Below are 21,762 nucleotides of genomic sequence, written 5' to 3'. Positions count from 1 at the left end.
GAAAAGATAAATAAGAAGCAAGCGAGCTGGTGAAGTTGATGTATCATGTAAAACCCCGGTACTAGGGAACGCGAAGGGACAGACACAACACGAAGTCTCAAAAGTTTGAGACTACTCCGCTACAGGAAAAAAGTTGCGAATACGGTAGCATCGCTGCTTGTAGCGCCGCTATGTACAACGCTGCCTAGTCATCAATTCGTTGTGCCAATCTCCCAGGTATTTGAGAAGTCTGATTTGTCGCAGAGATTTCAATTCTTCAATCTGCAATTCAACATTCACCGTGTCAGTCGCGGGGAATACAATGCCAGCGCATTTCTCCACGTTCATAGCCAGGTGTACAGAGCTAAGCCAGGTTGTCAAAGTGTCGAAGTAGTACGCCCGTAGTTTTGTATGCAGCATCTGCAGTGAAAAGGAGGAATAAAATAAGAAGCAATACCATTCGCATATGTAACTGTCGTTATATCAGGGTCCAGGGGAAGAGCAGTCATCGTCGCGGATAACACAGATCCCCTATGGACACTCCTGTTCTGGTGTGAAGAGTCAAAACTGCCATCCGAGTAGTAGTAAGAAAAAAAAAAAAAAATACTTGGCTTCCGAATGAACAATTGTTCTTTCTCTTGCGGTGATACTTAGTATGGCTATCAGTATACCACAGCTACCAGTTCAGGTGTTGAACGTTGAATGGGGGTGTTTGAGAAAGGGATCGCTGGTCATTTTGCACTGTCCAGATGTAAGCTCAAACCGTACATGCGCAGAACCCACAGCGAACTGCCTTAAACCTGCAATTTCAATATGCTGGCTGGCTGATAATTGCTGTATCGACATTTTAATTACGTTACGGTTGCATGATAGAGTTCACAATGTGAACGACTGTGCAGGAGAAGCAACATATGTCGGCACAGTTCCCTTAGAAGTCGGCCCAGGACGAACATTCCCCCACAGTTAGTCGTGACGTTGCCCACATCTGTCACGCCGACAACGGCGAGCTCTTTCATTGGCACCACCACCACCACCACCACCACCACCACCACATGAGAGCTAAATGTGGCAGTGTACGTACTATTTAAGAAGCAAGCGACTTGGTACTTCCTGACTCATGTCAGTACCACATCTACTGCGACATTTGAAACGCGCTGAACCCAGAAAAATGCTCTGCTTCATTTGAATCATATCTTTTGTTTCTAATTGGCCCACATTGTGTACACTCAAATTTAAAAAAAAAGGAAAGAAAGGAATGCAACCACATCGTAATACATTACGCGTGAATCATGCTAAGTCACTTCGATGCCAAGACGACCTCTCTCGGACACTTTTTGAAATCGGATCTCCGGATAATTCGGCGCGTTATTGTGTGCTGCAGACCCGACAGAAGAAATGAGAGATTTGCGAGATTTCCGCTCGCGCATATAAATTAACTGTTGGTTGCATCTCATGTTTTGCATCATGTTCATTTCATAGTTATTCCTGTGGTTAAAATAGCTCTTACCGAACTCAGAGTGCCTAACATTTGCGTTTAATATGGTCCATAATGGGGGCGACTGCTATGTAGTTTCGATTTCAGATAAGATGCTGTAATGAGAAGTCTTGAAGCAGCGAGCAACAATACCTGTTTAGACACATCAGCGTGCGTACCAAATCGTCCTCCAGCGCTTGAACATTTCACATGGATCTAACACGTCGTCCTTCCCATGCTTGCCGATGAAAAGTTACCGTCACATTGGTATATGCGGATCGTCATCGTCAGGTAGTTCGAGTGTGGAAGCACGAGGCTCGTGGCATAGCAGAGCAGGAGAACGAAGGCGGTGGAGCAAGGGTGCGGAACGACGACCCCGGGAGGATTTCGCCGATGAAGTGACGCAGGGCCTACGCTAGACAATTACGCAAGTACCACATTTTGACACCAAATGTTAGCCATTGGCCATCGTCTGGTGTTAGGTTACAGTTGTCCTGTTCTCTTGACGGACACAAAAGTTCTCTTGCAAAGGTAGTCGTGAGGCGACTTTCGAGAGTGTTTAGCTTGTGCAACCTCCCCACGCTTCACTTGACGCAGCACGGAAAAGGGGAAAGTAGTTCATTCTTATGTAAACTGAGGAATGACATCTTGAATACTCTACACTCTGCCCGCTGGTCGTGTGTGCAACGGCTTCCAATGCTACAAATACTTCGCTTGCTGAGATAGCATTCTTCAGTGCACCCTTGCATTCGCGTCCATGTACATGTTATTGGTACCATTATGCATGCGTGCAGGAAACCCAGCTGATAACCCTGACGGCAGTCTGAGGCGCAGCGACCCATCTCTTAGCTGACCATCGCCACAACGATGGCACGACCATTCTCCACCGCCTGGCTACTCGTAGTCACCACGGCGCTCCTGCTCATGCTTTCCAAGGCATCAGCGTCACGGGGAAATGTCTGGGTTCTTTCGCAGAAAGAGATGCAAGGAGATGGTATGTTCGTATTTCATCAACCGCCAAACTAAATTGTCCACGCAACTCTTCAGCACTCATGACAACGAAAAAAGTTCATTTGGTGTAGTATGCACCCGTCAAAATCGGAAGTTCTTCCGGGTTAATCTGTTGACGAGGTATCGAGAGGTGCATAACATGTCATCGAATGGGGTGCAATATTTGCAAGGATTGGTGCTGCTGTGATTTACTGGCACCTCCGACTCAAAGACTTGTGGTAATTCACAATCAGGGGGCTTAATCGCTTCATCGTCGTTACGGTCGTTACAAGCTAACGAGTGGCGGGAAATTCAAAAAGGTGGGCGGGAAATTTAAAAAGGTGGGCACGTGATAAAACACGTGGACGGCGCTCTTCGCACGATACGTGATGACCGTGGTACACGTCACGCGCAGTGTGTCACGTGCCCACCTTTTTGAATTACCCGCCACTCGTTAGCTTGTAACGACCGTAACGACGATGACGCGATTAAGCCCCCTGGTTAGATAATGGTAAAGATTTGAGTAACTCATTGTCAGGCTTAATTCATAATTTTTTGCCTGCGAAATTAGCGCGCGCATTCATTCATTCGCGCGCCCCGTTCATTTGGACGCGGGTTCGAGTTTGCCCCCCCCCCCCCCCACACACACACATACACACACACACGGTCCCACGGGACTAGAAATGGAGGGGATTTGACAGCTTCAGTGTTTTGGGGTGCTTTAGTCAAAATATTGTAGTGGTCAAAATAGAAAGGAGCGCAAATTTGGTGTCATGTGGTCCACTTCTGGTAATCGCGCTATTTGGCCCATTGTAATTGTTACGCACTTTGCATATTAAGGATTTTACAGTCCTTACTATGCAAAGCTCTTTAAACAAATGAAACCTACGCATTTCAGGCTGCGATTTTCAAGTTTACGAAGACAAAAGAAATATGTGTGAACGCAAATTTTCCAATGTGAATGTGCTCACATCAGGCAACAACACGTGCAGGTGAGCAAGCGATGTATGGCAAGATAGATGGGTACCACTTTTTGCTCCTCTTTAATATCCCTTTAATATTCTTGGTACCAGCGATGTCCAAATCTACATTACGTGCGTTAAATCTGCGATGCGAAAGACCCTGTGCAGCGCTAATGACACCATCAAGGAGAATGAGCACGCGCGCATTATGGTCAACGTACGCCAGAAGAATGTTACCTGCATATCATTGCAAGGTGAGATGCTCCTACATGTTTGGCACACTTTTCACACTTTCCACACACATTTTCACATTCGTCATCTATTGAACCGAGCTCCTGTTGACCGAAGGAAAATCTAGCGATCATCACGCGAAATATGAACGCTATTGATGAACGTTTCGGTTTATCGTTGCGGTAGGTTACGTCATGGCGTTCGCCCACGTTCAACTCCTACCAACTGCGTCTCCGAGTCCCCCTTTGGGTTCCAGGATGGAGAGGAGTTAGTTCCAAGGTTGTTTATTTGACAGATACTGCAGTCTAAGGCTATAGCAGGAGTCCCCTAGTGGAACCAGGAACAGAGTTCCATTGCGCGATCGTGCGTGGGAAGCAACTTTGTTTGAAACGATCAATCCACGGGAGGAAAGGTGCAATATTCAGGGAATGCGCATTACGTAATGGTGAGGGTTGTGCGAAACTGAAGAGCAATACTGAATATTAATCCGCCTATGAACAATTAAGTACAGATATTTGAACCTTTCCAGAGACGTCCTGTTATTGAGGGGACTTAGAGTCGAGTAAATAAGACTGGGAGAAATTTGTCATAGCGTTTCATGCTGAACCTGACTGCCTCAGTTTGAGCTATGTCTCTGTCAGTGTAAGGACCCCAACCGCGACCGAGGCGTACTTCGAAATTGGGAGCGCAAGGGGTTTATATGCCACAAGCTTAGTCTTAATGGGTGTCAATTTCAGGCTACGTTGCAGGAAACCACGTATTTTAAGAGCTTTAGAGTACACAGCGTTAGTACGCACCTTCCAGTGTAAGTCAGGGAAAAGAGGACTCCCAAATATTTGAACCTCTTAACTCGGCTCGTTACACTGTCACCAAGATTAAGGTAATGTTTGGTGTTCTGTGTTGTTTGTGAACGACATGACTGCACATTTTATGAAGTTCACTTTTGGTTTCCATGCCTTACGCCAGTCATGGAACATCACAAATGAACGACCATGGGAAAGAGACAATGAAGGTGGTGACGCTCGTGGAGCAATAAGGTTGACATGTAGGAGTAAGATAGCGCGCGTCTTTAGTAACATGCCTTAGTTAGACGATTTTGTACGGAGCGGCACTTTGTTGCTATATTTTGTATTTGACGAAGAACCCCTGTTACAAACGACTCCGTAATATTCCCAGCTCCTCAAAATATGCGGCAGGTGATGCCATGCCAGAAGCCAGTTGCCTTGAAGAAGTTCTTTGCCTGCGCCTCCACGTTCCACTATTACATGAAGAACAAAGACGACGCACATACAGACGGACCAGAAAATGACGATTGCAGGTAAGATGCTGCCCATATCTTCAGCTGTTGTGGAGCTTTTCGGCCTTCCTTGCCGGTATTTTTTTTAGGGGGGGGGGGGGTGGCAAGATTTTTGGGTCATATTAGGGTGTGTGTGTGGGGGGAGGCGCTGGGAGAATCCCTGAAAACTATGTGTGTGTTTTTTTTTTTGCCACCACTTATTTCTCTGATGATTCTGTTCTCTGTGCTCTAACAGATGAGCTCACCTTAGTCATCGGGAATGGTCATTCCTAATGGTACGCGACTATTTTTTTTTTCTTTTTGCGATGGTTCCTAGCCTAGCTGATTGACTCACTAAAGTGTCAAATAAAATATCGGCGTCAATTTTGTGTATTGCAGTTCACGCAGTGAAGCCGAAAAGATTGGACTCTAAAACATGCGAAAGTCAAGAAGCAAACTTCCATTTTTTTAAACTGAAAACAAAGCAGGGACATTTGGCCACTCACTGGGCCATTTTTATGGTCACGCTTGCTCACGTTGACGTTTGCAATGGCATGGAACCAGGATGGTATCGTGACGTGAGGAATATTAATGGCGAGAAGTAACGGAGGCTTTCTCTCCACATCGGGATATCCCTAATGATGTTCTCAGGATATCCTGCTTCTTCCAACCTCTGAATTATATACAGGGTGTCCCAGCTAAGTGTATACAGATTTTTTAAAAATATATATAACACTTTTTCCAAGATGAAATCAATTGCAATATAGCATATGCTGATGGGCACTCCCTAGGAGGCCATTAGCAAAGTCCAAAGGCAATGTCTTAATTAACTTTCATTAATTAACTTGTTAATTATAAAAGCTGCAAAGTTGTCCCAATGAGAACATCTGTTTCTTTCGGTCACCTGATATCGCAGGCGTTTCCAGAATCCGTTCGATAGATCGCCCGCAAAAAATTCGTGAAGGAACGCCATTTTTTCTTTATTTTGTTCATTGCGCTTCTTAGAAGACGCGTCTTTCCTTCATCCCCAATGCGAGAGGGAGAAAGAGCACACTATCGCCTCTCGCGTCCTGGAAAAAGATTAAAAGGAAACAGAACATGCAATCCAAGATAAGGCCAGTTCGATAGTCACCCCATACATTTGTTTTTGTTTTGTTTCCGCAAGTTAAAGCTCATCTTCGACGCATGAGGCGGCACTGTACTCCTTCCCCTTCTCACGTTGGGGATGAAGGAAATACGCGTCTGCGAAGATGCGCAATGAACAAAATAAAGAAAAAAATGGCGTTCTTTCACTAATTTTTTGCGGGCGATCTATGGAACGGATTTTTGTTCTGAAAACGCATACGATATCAGGTGACCGAAAGGAACAGATGTTCTCATTGGGACAACTTTGTAGCTTTTATAATTAACAAGTTAATTAAGACGTTGCCTTTGGACTTTGCTAATACCCTCTTAGGGAGTGCCCTTCAGCATATGCTATATTGCAATTGATTTCATCTTGGAAAAAGTGTTGGAAAAGTGGATATTTAAAAAAAATCTGTACACACTTAGCTGGGGCACCCTGTATATATCTTCAAAGAAATAAGTGGTGGCAAAAAAACGGAGAACCCTGAAAGAAGGAACTTTGAGGTAATTACATATACCCATAAAGCCTCCCACAGGATAAAAGTAGCTAGCAAGTACAATGTTGAAGTAGTGTTTCGAAAAAAAACCCCGCTTAATATCACTGATTAGGAAGGTAAATCAGAAGCAGGTACCTCGGTGCTCCATAAGTCATGAAAATCAGTTTGTGGACTGTACAGTTGGGGTCGTTTATCGCATACCGTGTAGTTGCGGGCGTGAATATATTGGGCAAACATCCCGGTGCATTAATGTTCGGTTAAAGGAACATCATTATTCGGTTAGCAGGGGGTTTGGAAACTTGGTTGTGCATTTAAAAAGTTGCCAGGATTGTGTTGCTAATTTCCATGACACCAAAATTTTATATAAGAGTAATAAGGGTGGTGCTTTATTATATCGTGAAGCTTTACGTATAAAAAATGCAGGATCCAGGTGCGTGCGTGTGCCTTCAGTGCTGCTAAGGGCCAGTTCTCACTTGGCGACGTCCGACGCGGCGTCGTGAGCGGGCGGCGGAAGTAGGGGCGCATTTCCGCCGCCCCGTCAGCGCGCACGGTTTTCATGTTCCCACCACAGTGGCATTCCGTCGTCCAAAGCAGACGAAAAATCAGGAGGCGTGGCCTTTCTGTGGCACCTAATTGGTCGGCAGCTGTCGTTCTCGGCAGCTCTCGCCGACGTCGTGAAAGAAGTTCGGCACGGCAGTTTTTTTGGCTCGATTTATCTCCTCTCCAGACTCCGGAAACGCGCGTCTATTGCCGCCGCCCGCTCACGACGCCGCGTCGGGCGTCGCCAAGTGAGAACTGGCCCTAACTGCTCCAGTCGAAGAGTTTTTGGAAGCTTCAAACAGGAAGGACGCAAGATAAGTCTTGGCTTTTGATAAAGCCACTAGGCAGGCTGAGGGTGTGATAGGGAACCTTGCGGAAGAGGGCGTTGTTGGTTCAGGATATGTAAGTAGCAGGTTTGACAATAATAAATCCTTGTTCGTCAGTCTGTGCTTGGGTGTTGTGTCGTCGTTTGACTTGGTTCCCGGCACGTCGCTTTTAAAGTATGCTACACCGAACAGCCCCATTTTTAACCATTTTCGAAGCCAATACCCTTTTCCCTCCTGAACGCAAACAAAGCCGGTTCCTCAGATCCACCTCTTTTGCCTCTATCAGTGTCGTGTCCGGCTACAAGGACTGCGTCGAATACGGCCTCAAGCATACGGAATGCAACGACGACAAAGATTTCTCGGATCATATCCTATACTTCATGAAAAGTGATATAGCAGCTTACGCGAAAAAGTGCAAGATCACGGACACCCAAGAACTGAGACTGCATGCAGCGATCTCACGCGGTAAGCGTCTGTTTCGTATTAAGGACACTATGAACGTAAGAACAAGGCACGAAGCCTCTTAAAATGTCTGGTGGACACAGCATGGATATGGTAGTAGGCGGTGGTATGGTAGTAGGCACAGTATGGCGGTGATTGGCCAACTGATTTCACGTCAAGTGGAGAAGGAGTATCTAAAGGAGGTGAAGGAGGAGGTAAAAGGAGGAAGAGGTGAGGAGGCGTTCTCAAGAGTGCAAATGGACTCGGACGTCAAACGGACGTCACAGTACAGTATACTATGACGTACTACGGACGTCACAGTACAGCAGGTAGAGCCGCCTTCTGCTTCGGATTCCGGATTACCGGAAGCTTGATGGACCCGTTGTCAAGCTATGGAGGCCTAGCACTCTCCTCAGTGGTAGCGAGCGTGCCTAGAGTGCAGTGTGCCCGGTACGTTATGGTGTACATACGTCCCCATCATAGCTCGGCATTTCGGGTCGCGAAACTCACGATCACAGTCATCCGATAAGGTGCGAGCCCAGCCGCAGGCTACGAACTCACGTGAAGGTCGACATGGCGTACCGCTGAACTCGATCATGCCGCATATAAGCGCACTCACTGGATAAACCTCACACTTGCGACCATAGCATGTTACTTTGCCGATCTCTGCTCACAGGTGTGATATTACCTGGTGACTGCGCTAATATGCACCATGATCGAGCTCAGCGATACGCCATGTCGACCTTCACATGAGCTAGTAGCACGTGGCCGAGCTCATGCCTTATCAGATTGCGATAGTGAGTTTCGTGACTCGAAATGCCAAGCCATATTCGTTCGCAGTCGTAACTGTTCTCGGCGTTTCATAGTCATCGCTGACGCCACAAGGTCACGTAAGTCGGTGAATTAAGTTATGGTTAGGTTGACTTAAGCCGGTGTGTCCCGGCTTCTGGATTATTTTCGCATCCAGGGGCCCGATGCTGAGAGTGCGCTCGAAGAATCGTGTTCACACCCATAACAGCCCCGAAAAACTACTCATGATTCGGGAAGTATTTCGGCGACTCCCCATTTCCGTGGTTCAGCTGGCGGCGCGAAAATTATCCGATAAGGCACACACGACTAATACCCTAGTCAGATAGCATTTCAAATGTCAATTGCGAGAAATGGCCTTCGGCCTCTCAAATGACCTTTATTCGGGGGCGCCTGCCACACAGGCGGGAAAGGAGTGCTCCTCAACTGACTGCCCGCACCGGCTTCTTTTTCGGTTTCGTTTTCCCTGTATGCTGTGGAAATTTGAAATTGGTCTGTGCGCCACAAATCAAGATGCAGAAGCCATATGCACTTCTCTAAATAGGAACTAAATACGTTTACACAGTTTCACTCCATTATCCGCATTTTATAGGTTCTCCTACATTCAGCTGCGAAGGCAGCGAGGGTACAATGGCATAACACTGTTGTCGAGATTGCTCCTTTCTGCTCCTCAAATGTCGTTGGGGGCCTCCTTTCGCGATGATGGTCATTTCTTAGAAAGGTCCTTTGAGCTGCCGTCTGACACGGCTGTGAGAGGTCATTTTTTGCAAATGAAAATTCCCCGAAGTCCTTCGAGCATGCCGTCTGACAGGGGTATTAGTTGGGTTGGGGTTGGGCTAGAGCGCTGTCTGTTTCGGCATTAAAGCGCCCGTAGGTGGGTTACGTTTTTGACGTTTCATGCGCCTGTGGTGAATGTTGGTGATAGGGAAAGGTGACAGGTGAAGCCCTTCCTGCATCAACAGCACCGCACACTGTTCGCCGTCTTGCTCCCAAAGTTTTCGGGTGAAGGAGACACACGAAAGGTTTCCGATAAATCCCGAATGAGTCGGAGCGCGATAGCCTTTCGTGCACGAAAGCCTCTCCCACTTATCCGGAGCATGCGTAGTCGTGGCGGAACTGAGTCAGTGACTTCGGAAGTGGCAAAAGGGGGCAACTAGTACCCCTGTCAAAGGGACTAATTTAGTGTCATTTTCAGCGAGTGGCACTTGCACTTAGTGTCATTCGTGTACTGTCACACGACATCTTTTATGATACTCGGCAGAAAGTGCACAAACGATTTAGTGAGTTCCCCTAGCTCACTTCACTTCGGCCGACTAAGTGTGTAGCCTCAACGGCTGCTTTGTGGCACAGGTAAAATATTGAGAAAAAGCGAGGGGTCCCGACACCACAATATTTTTAAACAAGTACTTTCAACAGGATGGGGGAAAAAGTCATTACTCTCGTTAACAGCCTGTGACAACTTCGATCGCGGTCTCTGCGATCCGGCGGCGGCCATTTTTGCTGTGGCTCATGCTTGAGGCCAATTTGTTTAATGTTGGATGAAGATTAACAGGAAACGTTTCGAAAAGCATTCTGAGGAACGTATTGCGGCGCGCGCCTAAAAATTTTGCCGTTGTTTATTTTTATCTATCGTAATTGTCATCACTACATGAGTGACACTTACTTAAGCTGTGTAGCAAACACGTAGAGAAACTGCTGGTTGAAGTGCACTACACGAAAATGACACTACACTGACACTGACATCCCGTGTAACAGGGGTATAGAATTCCCTATTTCAAGTTAGCGCGCCCCAAACTTCACGCGATGCACGTGAAAACCGCGTCGGCAGGCTGGGATTTCTAAGAAACGACACGATTGTTCATCGCGCTCGTAACGAATCACAGCGAAGCCGTGAACTTATCACGCGGTACGGAATAGCGGACAGCCGAGCATAGAGCACCAGGTCAGTAATGTTGTGCGCGAAGCACATTTTGCTTTTTTTTGTCACTAGTGATACGATGTTGACGATGTGTATATTGACATGGATCGTTGATAATGACATGGATTTCTACCGATAAGTTTTCACAACCTTGCGCATCATGTTGTTCACAATACTTGATCCAGGACCGTGGAACGACATATTGGACAGTGCCTAACACCTACATGACAAGTGTTATGCTACGTATAGCAATTACATTGCAAATCGTAGCAATGGGTTTAGACGAGTGCTACAACCTTTGTCATCTAGCCAACAGTTGAGCCACAGTAAGATAATGATGGGATAATGAGTGAGCGTAAGATAATGTTGAAATAGTTATGTTGAGCGATGACTGATATGGCTAGATTAATATTGCGTTTCCATGGCGTTTGTCTTTAGCTTACGTGGGTAATTGCCTAATAACGTTCAGAAAGTACTACTATGTTTTCAGAGAACGTTCTCCCTGACATGAAATAGAAGCGTGTGATGTAAACTTTCGTATAGTAGCAAGTTGCCAGGTAAATCAATGGTTAACATTTCCGTTCGCATACCCTCCCGAACAGGTGAAAAAAATTGTGACCAAGACAAAGCAATTGATACGTACTTGACGTGTGGCAAGAAGTTTTTTGACAGCGTCGAGTCCGATGAATTACGGAAGCTTTTTCGGGCTTCGGAGAAGATTGCAGTACCAGCTAGAGCCATCAACCACTTCAGGCCGCTGGACGTATCGTCTACTAGCAAGCCAGAAGGAGATTCTGTGAAGATCGATCCATGCAGGTTAGTTTTGCCAGGTGGCGACATGTAGTCCAACAAACTCTGCACATACGTGGTTTGTTTTGCGGTCGCGACAGACGTGTAGGCTTGGCCATATGTGCGCCGCGTGCTGCAAGTAACAGGCACATTTCGTGTTGTACTGTGGTGGTGTTTGGAGATTCGAAATTCTTAGCAAACGGAGGACTAGCACTCCATTTTCAATTTATAACTTCTTACTGTTTCGGTTGACCAACCATTGCTTATGCTTATTCAACAAGGAGCAGCACATTTCTTGACTTTTGCTATTTGAACATTTTCAGTGCTGTGAAGTCCTGGTTAGACTGCTACTACAACGACTTGGTGAAAGCTAATTGTACGGAAGACAGTGAACTGTTTCGACGATCTAAAACTCTCTACGATTTAATGGTTGGGGAGTTCAATTGTGTCAATGCTCAATGTAAGTGACGTGCATCGGAGGTATGTGATAAGGTGACTGGGGGATAAGCGCCCATACGCGGCGGAATTCGCCCACCAACCGTCATTTCACAAACCACTCAAGCAATGTCGCCTCTGCACCGTGGTAAAAGGTCAATGACAAAAGTGATGCACATGGCGGCACAATGCTACGCCCAGGTAAATCTGCGTTAGGACGCCCGTCAGGTGGTTGCTGCTGCTCCTCAGGGCCTGCCTTTGACACGAGAGGTGCTTCAACTGTTCTCGCCTGAGAAATGATTGTTATGGTTGTATAATAGGTAACAGTCACTGTATATCATTATATCGTCTTTCAATGTGGCTGCTCGTTGCTCGTGTGGGACTGTATAGAGTAGAATGCACACGGACCTGTTACGGGGGGAAACTGCCTTTCCACCAGCAAGAGCGGTTGTGGCACATGAACTGAAATGCTGGATATGACTGGCTACAGCTGTCCCTCCCCACCCCCCACCCCCCAAAAAAAGCTCACCCTGCTCACAAAACCTGCTCAGTGAAGGGAGAGATGTGTGTGGACTGCTTCAGGAAGTGGAGGCTATGTTCTGTACGGCGAAAGTTTGCCCGGTAGCTTGCGGCATCACCGCGACGCTTTCCCCGAAAGGTCCGGGACAACTGGCGCTTTTAGGAGGCTGCTTTTTTCTGTCTCTAACAGAGTTACACGATCACCCGAGAGTTGTACATGTGCATTCCTGCATTCCTGTGCATTCTCTGTGTGGGCGCTATCCCCCGAATTACCCTATATATATGTAGAGATCATAGTACATTCATGTTCAATGTGGCTGTTTCGTAATTTAGCTTTTTCTTTCTCAAGTTCGCGCTTTGACTCAAGACCAGACAAGTTGCCAGGAGAAGCCCATGCTCATAAATTACTTTGTCTGTGCCATCAACTACAACGTGGACCGTAAGCGGATTCCAGAGAATTTGACGCTTAAGCCGAATGCTCTTTGTCAGTAAGTGATTAATGCCGAGTGATTTCATTCTCCTAAAGATAGTGTAGAATATTACAGAAAAATACCATCGGAATCTGTCATCAATGTAGTACTAAACTTTCCATAGAGTCTAAATGCTGAAAATTATGTGAGCAACCAAGATCCCTGCTTTTGTTCGTCGCACTATAGACTTGTGCGCCATAAAGCTCCATCTGTCAACATTGCAGCACCAATCTGAAGTTTGAGAAATGTGTTGCCCGTGCCATGAGAGAAACACGTTGCCTGCAAGAACGAATGAGCATCATGCATCACCTGAAGTACCTCACTGACGTCATAACAATGCCTGTAGTTTCTTGCCGAGAAAATGCTGGTAAGATAAAATTTATTCGCTTCCTGTCGCTAGATTCACTCGATTGTTATTATGTGCATACAGCAGCTACGTGCTTTTTCGCTCAGCGGAGTATGCAAAACAGGTTCTTGCAAGGAACCGCAACTGCGCCAAGAAGACACTCTTCAAGCACTACTTTTCATGTGGCCTCAACTTCCAGAAGGAACTAGAAGTGAATGATAATTTCAATGCGGACGCCACAAGTGACAGACGTTGCAAGTTAGTATCACGAGATGCCTGTAGGCCATCACGCAGGCCGATGTTGATGCACAGACATCAGCAAAGGTCCCAGATTCACGTTGCTTGTCACATACAGACACATGGCTTAGCTGACCCGACCAGACCGGACCTGCGTCGCATAACTGGTCCAGCTATACGTTTGAGATCGTGCTCCTGAAACTCCCACTAGTAACCATCACTCTAAGAAAACAAGGGTAGAATTTTCTATCCACCTCTGTAGAGCTGTATTGCATCTACATTTCTACGCAAACCAGTTTTACTTTTTGGGTATAAATGGATAGTAGAAACAAACTGCAGAGTAGAAATTGCCGTTGAACCAACTTGGGTAGGGAATTTTACCCTTTTTTCTGACGTGAGAGAAACGTGAGAGGAGGAACGGAAAGAGACGCCGCCGCTTATACCCGCGGAGAATGCGCGCGTGGATTGTCCCGAAATGGTTGTGGTACCGTCGTTCTACCAGCTTGGGTAGGAAATTCTACTTTTTTTAGTCAGTTTGACGATTTGTTCTCTAGCCCAAATCGAGACATGTATCAACAACATTAAATACTCTTCGACTGAGTAAGGAATATAGGCGCGCATCTAGCTCACATTTGGAACAGCGACTAAGGTATTTGTATTTCGAAACCGGATAAGGTGTATCCTTCGACAGCGATCACAGATTGTGCTGCCTGGATGTAAATTCTATAGTAAAAGTATGTTCATTCAGACTGCCTTAATCGGTACAATCCTATATGAAATCCACATCATCACTCAGAACAAATAGAACCTGAAGCCTGACGCTCAACCGGAGCACTGTTATAACGAATTCATGAAGACTACCTGGAAGAACACAGCATTTGTTAACTATGACACGACAATTTTCTTACAGGCTGTTGTCAGATTACCACGCGTGCTACCGAAAAGCAGTGGAGCAGTCGGAGTGTCACTCGAAGTCTGCGATAACTGATACTATACAGTACCTCATGGAAATGGAAACGAAGGACATCGATTACAAATGCGAAGACCAACGACCTGTCTACAGTAATATGCACTTGTCTGTTCTCTACCATGTTAACACTAACATACTTCGTACTCACTTTGCGGATCTGCATTGGTTGCAGGAAAAGCCGGTGTAATTGCACATGGAACTGCTTAACATTGACTAAAGCCAGCTGCGGTTGGCCTGCCAGCTGCACGAAAATGGAACCGTGCACCTACTGCCTCTCTTTTCTTCCAGATTCTGGTATCATATCGCCGAAGTGTGTCAAGACCGTAGCTGTAAAGAATGCCTTCCTGTGTGCAATGACTTTCGAGCACCTTGTTGAAGACCTTAAGGTTAAGCGTGCAGCGAACGCTGAGAATATCTGCAAGTAAGAGGAGTATAGCATGCTGCGCCAATATACATGCCGCAATTGCAAGGCTCGAGGTTCAAAACACACAAGAGCAGCTTCGCTGTAAAATACGATGAAGGTAATTTTGCCTAAAAATTGCTTAATTCCAGGCATCTTGAAGAAATGAACACCTGTGTCGACATTGTTAAAAAGAGCACTGGCTGCGACCGTGATGGAGAAATATTCAATCACGTGACACCTATACTTCACTCTTTGACTCATGATTACGACAGGGCTTGCAGCAACATAACCAGTAGGTTATTGACATTCAAATGCATGCAAATGCACCTGCCTCAAGCTACAGGCCGTACGATACGATTTTCAGGCAGTTTCCGAATGTCCTTCGTCCAAATGAAGACTCCAACTACATGTGTCAGACAGCGCGTCCTCAAAAAGATGTTTGTGTGCGGGCTTAGCTTCAGCAATCTCTTCGACGAGATGGAGCCAAGAGTAGTGGGAAGAAATCCTGTTAAATGCAAGTAAGTATTGTACAGGACTTAGAGCATCAGTACTGTACAATGTGTCATACAAGGTCAAGTAGGCGCCCTACGTTGCGGTTGTGGCAGCACTCCTTAGAAAATATTGATGGCTTCGTTGCTGATGAAAGAAAGTGCCACGACGTACCTGTACCTGGTCTCTCACCATTATTGGTTTGTTCACGAAGCCCCAATGCTTGCGCACATGAGTCCTGTCGAGTATTAACCAAAAGATGGTGCTACCTGAAGGGTTGGGTGTTGCTCTGTCACGGCGGAGTAAAGCCCTACTAGCTACCAATTCCATAATTCCTCCATAAAATGTCCTAATTGAAATCTACCTGCGCATGCACAATACACAGAATTTGCACAGTACGCTATACACTATTGCACAACTCCACTGCAGATTGTGTATAAGAACATCACCAGCACACGCTGAAGATGCTTCGGTATGACACGGGTGTAGTGCTCGTTAATTGTGGACGCCTGATTCAGTCGTTTTTATCTCCTATTAGGCTATTGATTGACTACGAGCAGTGTATTGAGAAGGCATCCAGAGGAACAGGTTGCGATGAGGATGCAGAGATGAGAGTACAGATAATGTCTTTCTCGGACATCATGAGGGACGAGTACAAGGACTCCTGCCCTAGTCTGGTTTACAAGAATGCTCCAGAACAACAGGAGGCCTTCGAAGATTACGAAGAAGACTGGGCGGACGGAGATTCTTATTGGTACGACTCTAAGGAAGACTCCAATCAACAGGGGCGCAAAAAGAAAGCTACTCGTATGAATGCTCCGAAGGTTATGCCAAAAGAGGATCCATTTGGGAACATACAAAGCGGAATGGAAGGCATCGCTAGCAAACAGCTAGTTAAGCAAGTAAGTGGAACGGGAATGCCCGCAAAGTAGGAACTCTGATATGGCGTGGGAATTATTTGGTTGTGCACAGTAGAGTAGAGTAGAGCAGAGCAGAGCACTCAGCGAGTGGGCGCTAAATTCTTTAAGGGATCAAATTTTATCTATGCTTGTACGTTAGGGAGTTGTGAATCATAATTATGGCACAGATATGAAATAAACATTTATATCGCAGTTTTTTCGTTGAACAGGACAGTGTCGCCCATAAACCAGGGAACCACGCTAGGCCTAACTGACTCATTTTGAGAGTGTAGATTTTAAAGGGCGTGGATTGGTATATGGTTTATTTCAGCGGATGGATTTCAACGGGAGCTAATATTTTTTTTTTAACGCTTTAGTTTATTTCAACATATACACATTGTCAGCAGCTTTGTTTTTTTTTCCTTGTGCGATCCGATAGCTCTAGCGCTTCGCTAGAGCAATCGGATCGTCACGAACTGGAGATATATTTGTCAAGATTGCGAAGATATCAAAACTTGCCGCAGATCCCAACCGCAGATCTCATCAATACTAGCAGACGTCTGCCTGCAAGTCGCATTAAAACCGAAAGCGCATGCGCATTCGTTTTTCCGTGGTTCTCGGAACTACAAATAATTAGTGCTTATTGCACGGCGAAAGTTTCGACACGAACAGCGGCCTGCCGAAGTCCCGCTCCTAAAATTTACATTGAAACTGGAAATCTAAATGGAAAACGTCACTTTAACATATTATCGGTGTAGCTCGTTCTTCAGGTACGGTCACGGTGCCGTGGTGCTGTTTGGGCGCAGGCCAGCGGTAGAACGGGTCTTTTATCCATTGCAGACTCCATTCACCCGAACGTTGAGAAACTGTGCCTGGGAACGGGACCTCGTTGCGGGACGTGTCGCGGGACGTGTCGCGACAGGCCTCACAAGGGCCAATAGAAAATTATTGAGGTGGTTTTGCTAACATTTTGCATAAAAGCAATGCGCAGTACATTCTTGGAAGCTCATTCGTTGGGTTAAGGGCTGTGCTTATATAGTGGACACCATTCATTGCTTGCGCTAAATGGATGATGCGGTAAAGAGTCTCACAAGTATCGATTATGGCCTATTACACGGGACGTTGGTGGTAGTCAAGGTCGTGCACTGAAGACTGGGAGGTGCTGGGTTCGAATCCTACCACCGGCTGTTCTGTCTGAGGTTGTTCCTGGCATACTAACCCCGCCCTCGCCTAATTCTTACTGCTGTCCTTTCTCCATCTGTCCACATCTGTACGCTGCTCATAGCCATAGTTGCTTCACTGTGCTAACGCGAAATAAAAAAAAATACGGGACGTTCGTAGTGGGTGGCCAGTAGAAGTGAAGGAAACAAGGGAAATAGATGTGTGAACTTTGTGCATGTAAGGTTCAATAATGACCAGTCTTTCTAAATAAGGTCGAAAACAAGACAAATGCTTCAGCAAATGAGATGGACCTCTCGGCTTTCCTGAATCGAAGTTCGAACGCAAATTTTGTCCAAGCCGTGCCCGCAAAGAAACGAAGAGTACACATAGAAAAGGAGTACCTTGATGATTCTGCTGCTGGCTCCTTGGGGATAAGCTCAGATTATAGGGAGGACGGCGATGAACTCTTCTCAAAGTCCCTCGGCCGTCGAAGTGGGTAAGCAACTATTCTGCTATGTATTGTGGGCATACTTACAGCCGTGGTGCCTGTCAACCGCAGGTTGCGATCCCGTGCCAACGAGCGCCGTCGGGATCCCACCCTATGGATAAACAAACGTGCAATGAAAATGCTGGACGACGGGGAGCAGCAAGAAGACGACGACATAATGGGCCTCGTTCGGCACAAGAAACGGCGCCAGGACTTCATGCCTCGCTTCAGTGACTCCCTTAACATAAAAAAGCAGCAGGACTACGAGGATGAAGACTACGATATCCTTTCAGATCGGGAAACTCACATTTCTGGAGATGGTAAGCAGACACCGATATCTTCATCAGTAAGATTCAGTATATAGTACGCGATCGGCTTTGCGTATGTAAGGGATAGCGTGGTGGTTGTGCGCACTCCGTGAAGCTCTTTTTAAATGTTTCGCACGCGCGCTGAACTACCAACGCTATCCCTTATGTACGTTGAGGCGATAGCGTACGTAAGGGATAGCGTGTTTCTGCGCACTGCGCGAAGCTCTCTTTATGTATACAACGTTATCACCACACATCACAGCATCACAGTGCTTGCAACGTACTTGTCCAGATCGCATGCAGCATCGGTGTTTTTGGTGGCGACGAGAGGGATGTTTCATAATGAAACTCAGAAGGAAAGTCTTATATTGTACAGATGATTGATTCGGGGAATGTCGAAACTGAGGCAGTACGGTCAACACATTGATCAACAACATTGATCAAACATTGATCATAAGAAACACAGTAGTATAGTCCTTACCTTTCTGGGCAACGCCGGAGTGCCATGACTTGCAAAGCGAGATATACTCAAAAAGCGTATTTTAGCAGAGCATTCGCGTTCTTTATGAACAGGTACATACAGGCTCACATGACTACATGAGCATGTTCGCGTACTCATTCACTGGTTTGCATTGTTCTACACGCCAGTGGCGTTACTACGTGAAAGACCACCAGGTATACCCTTGACCATTCTGCCGACGCACTGGCGTAGCAAGAGTGTGTGTGTGTGTGGGGGGGGGGGGGGGGGGGGCTCTGGGGGTTCGAACCCAGAAATCGTACCTTTAGTAGTGCATTTGGGAGAAGGAAACGCGGGGAAATTCTCCTCTCTCAGTACCTATAGAACCCCTCCAGAAATATTTTTCTGGCTACGCCGCTGTGCTAACGCGAGCGGTAACACCGGAGTAATTTCTCCCAGTGGTAACGGCCCTTCATTCGCTGCTGGGTCCTTCCTGGGTGTGGGTAACGGTCCTTCATTCGCAGTCGTGCGCGAGCAGTGCACACAACGGGTTTCAGACGAGTTCGTTCTGGGAACCTCCATTGCAGGTCCACATCGAAGTAAATGTACATCGAAGGTACTGCCAGAAGCGCATGCATATTGTTATGGGGTAGCCAGTAACCAGAGAAATTCCTGAGGTCAGGTACGGACGATATTCCGATCGGGGTATTCTTTTAGATTATGTTTCTTTTTCGTTTGTTTTTTTTACAGAAACTGTCATAGACGAAAGTGGCGCTTACGATTATAACGCACATTTCTGTCTAGAATGCAATCTGAAACAACTCAAGAAGCAGTCAGAAGTATGCGATAAGAGCTTCTCTGACACCGTGAAGGCATCATTGGGAAAGGAGTGGCACGGACATCAACAAGCTCCTCCAGCTAAGGACGTGCAAGACAAGCTCTGCACGTAAGTCTCAGATCTGTGTCCATCGAATTTGGGGAATGCGTATTCCCCGATGGGGGTGTATCAGCTAGAAGAATTGCCTCTCTATTGCCTCCCCTAAGATGATTAGGCGAGCAGGCTAGTGCAGGTACATCCCAACAATTTTTTTTAAATTCTCACAACAACACTATTACAGGTCGCTTATGAGCTACAGATCCTGCTTGTTGGAGACAGCGAAGAGAATGCGATGCAGTGAGATCGCGGGCAAAGTGGCCATGGTCGTGGAGGAGCAAATGAAGAAGCTGGGTGTGGCCTTCTGCGCGGGTTGTGGAAAGTCCGCCACAGCGTGGTTTATCTTGATGCTGACAGCGTTCACTACCTTCGTCTACAGCATGCATACGATCTAAAATCGAAATTACAACTGCATGTGTGATTTAGTCAGTGTTTATTCGTGTTTATTCTGGTATGCAGTGTGCTCCTCACCAAATGTCACGTTTTTAGGTTCATGCTTTGGAGCAATGTCACATTTCGGGAATTCAGACCAGTTAAAAAAAGGGGTATCCCCTTACGTACATATGCGCGTACGATGTAGGCCCGTGCAAAATGGTGCGCCTTTCTCGATGAACATACCGACCGTGCAAAGGTGAGGTGAGGTGCAACATGTTGATTGCGAAGCATGTTGATTGCAAAGGTACACTAACTAGTCGCCGCTACACCTAGATTTTTGCACAATTTTTGCACCTCGATTTTTGCTTTTTTTAGACAAAACATCCGACAAAACGCATCCGATCATCACAGGATAGCGCGCCTGCGATGGACGTTTCTGGACGTGGATTAGTGGCGTGGTACATGTTGCGCCAAGGATTCTGTGTATATCAGAGGACCCTCGGTTGGGCGAAATTGATCCAGGAATCGACAACTCCGGCGTCTCTCATGGTGGCAGCATTCTCGCGACAAGACTCCCATTTGTATTTAAATGTATACAAGAAATTATAGGACGGTTACCACTCGTGTAACGCGAATTTAGCGTCAGCTGCGCGTGTGGTGAGATGAGGCCGGATAAAAGAGTGAGGAGTATTGACTCGTGGTCGCTGAAATGGTTGACGAGGTGAGTGGTGTCCTGAACGGTGTCACAAGTCTATGCATGTGTCATGTCTAGTTGGCGGATGTCGGTGCACAGCGGAAGGTGTAGGAGGTGCTTTTGCAGTCGATGAAATTCGTCCGCCAAAGTCTCCTTGCCAGGTCACTCAGCTATCTGTTTCCATCGATAGCGGTTGTAAACTGACTGGATTCTCCTCCTCCAGCGCTGAGCGCACAGGCGATAAGAGTTTTATGCCGACATGTGAATGCCGCCGACGCGATCTCTGGAAGGTCTCGACTAAAATTCTACACGTTGTAAAATTGTACAATGTCTTTCCCCCTTTGTCGTTTTCGTTCACACCGCTCATGTGATAGTATCTTCCCCTTGTGTATCCTCTTTTTGTGTGGCCATGCGAATGCCGACGACACCGGCGCAACCGCAGGAAAGTCTCCATTATATACAGCTGACGCTGTAAAACACGTTTATTTGACATGTGAAGCGGTCGGCCCCGCCACTTTTTCTTCGAGGCACGTGACTCCACAGTCACAGCCAACGTGATTCTATCTGGATCGCGCGCCTTTTCCTCATCCCTTCTCTTTATCTCGTGCCAAGGAAGAGAAGGTTTTCGACGATGCGACGTACGAGACAGGTATACTCCACGAAAATGAGCCCATGACGGCTGTGTGTGTGTGGCGACATACTGCACGTGCCGCAAGGTTGGATAGGATAATTTCAACCACCTCTGATTGTTTTGACGTGCGCGGGACACTCCGACACATGGCCCTAGAAGCTTAGTGCTTAAAATGGCCTGCAGGTCCAGGTCGTTGTGCCCACCATACCAGTTACCTGGGTCCGCAACTCTGGCAGCCTGAATTCCGAGCAGGAACATAACGTCACTGGACGGGTTTTACCGCGTCAGACGATTGTGGAAGAGTAGTATGCGCTCGTATCTCGTCCTTGGCTCATTGCCGCTAGGGGCGCTACCATCGCGATGTTTTTTTTCGTCGCGTCACCGTGCACAGCCGCCGATACAAGATGATGTAGGTAGGGTGTTGCAAGAAAGAGACTGGTTGGAGAACAATTTACGGGAACAAGTGGCCGAGCGGCACGTGCGCCGTGCATTTATTAACGCGACATAGCGAACGAGCGCTGATGGCATTGCAGATGTCGCGGCTCGTTACAGGGCCTCTCCCCTTCGACTGTCTGAGGCGGGAGTCTCAGAC

The 21,762-nt window shown here is 46.7% G+C and overlaps 1 protein-coding gene across 2 annotated transcripts; it reads left to right on the top strand.

Annotated features, from left to right (window-relative positions):
• The first annotated feature begins 1,741 nt into the window (after positions 1-1,741).
• LOC135378162 (uncharacterized) lies at positions 1,742-19,895 on the top strand. Of its 2 annotated transcripts, none has more exons than XM_064611079.1 (20): positions 1,742-1,880; positions 2,248-2,447; positions 3,342-3,435; positions 3,517-3,659; positions 4,813-4,954; positions 7,687-7,865; positions 11,169-11,382; positions 11,679-11,815; positions 12,659-12,797; positions 13,004-13,146; positions 13,233-13,383; positions 14,273-14,424; positions 14,621-14,753; positions 14,885-15,027; positions 15,100-15,253; positions 15,763-16,126; positions 17,557-17,780; positions 17,844-18,091; positions 19,341-19,482; positions 19,655-19,895. In XM_064611079.1, exons 2-20 carry the CDS (start codon positions 2,321-2,323, stop codon positions 19,863-19,865), a joined length of 3,240 nt encoding a protein of 1,079 aa, XP_064467149.1. In that variant the 5' UTR covers positions 1,742-1,880; positions 2,248-2,320; the 3' UTR covers positions 19,866-19,895. The 2 variants fall into 2 exon arrangements, with proteins under 2 accessions (XP_064467149.1, XP_064467150.1); XM_064611080.1 differs by having other exon boundaries at positions 1,742-1,884.
• Positions 19,896-21,762: the final 1,867 nt, after the last annotated feature.

This window comes from Ornithodoros turicata, chromosome 1, assembly GCF_037126465.1.
Source record: "Ornithodoros turicata isolate Travis chromosome 1, ASM3712646v1, whole genome shotgun sequence".
Lineage (NCBI taxonomy): Eukaryota > Metazoa > Arthropoda > Arachnida > Ixodida > Argasidae > Ornithodoros > Ornithodoros turicata.
Note: the sequence above shows the minus strand (reverse complement) of the source record. Positions and strands in the feature narration are given on the sequence as shown.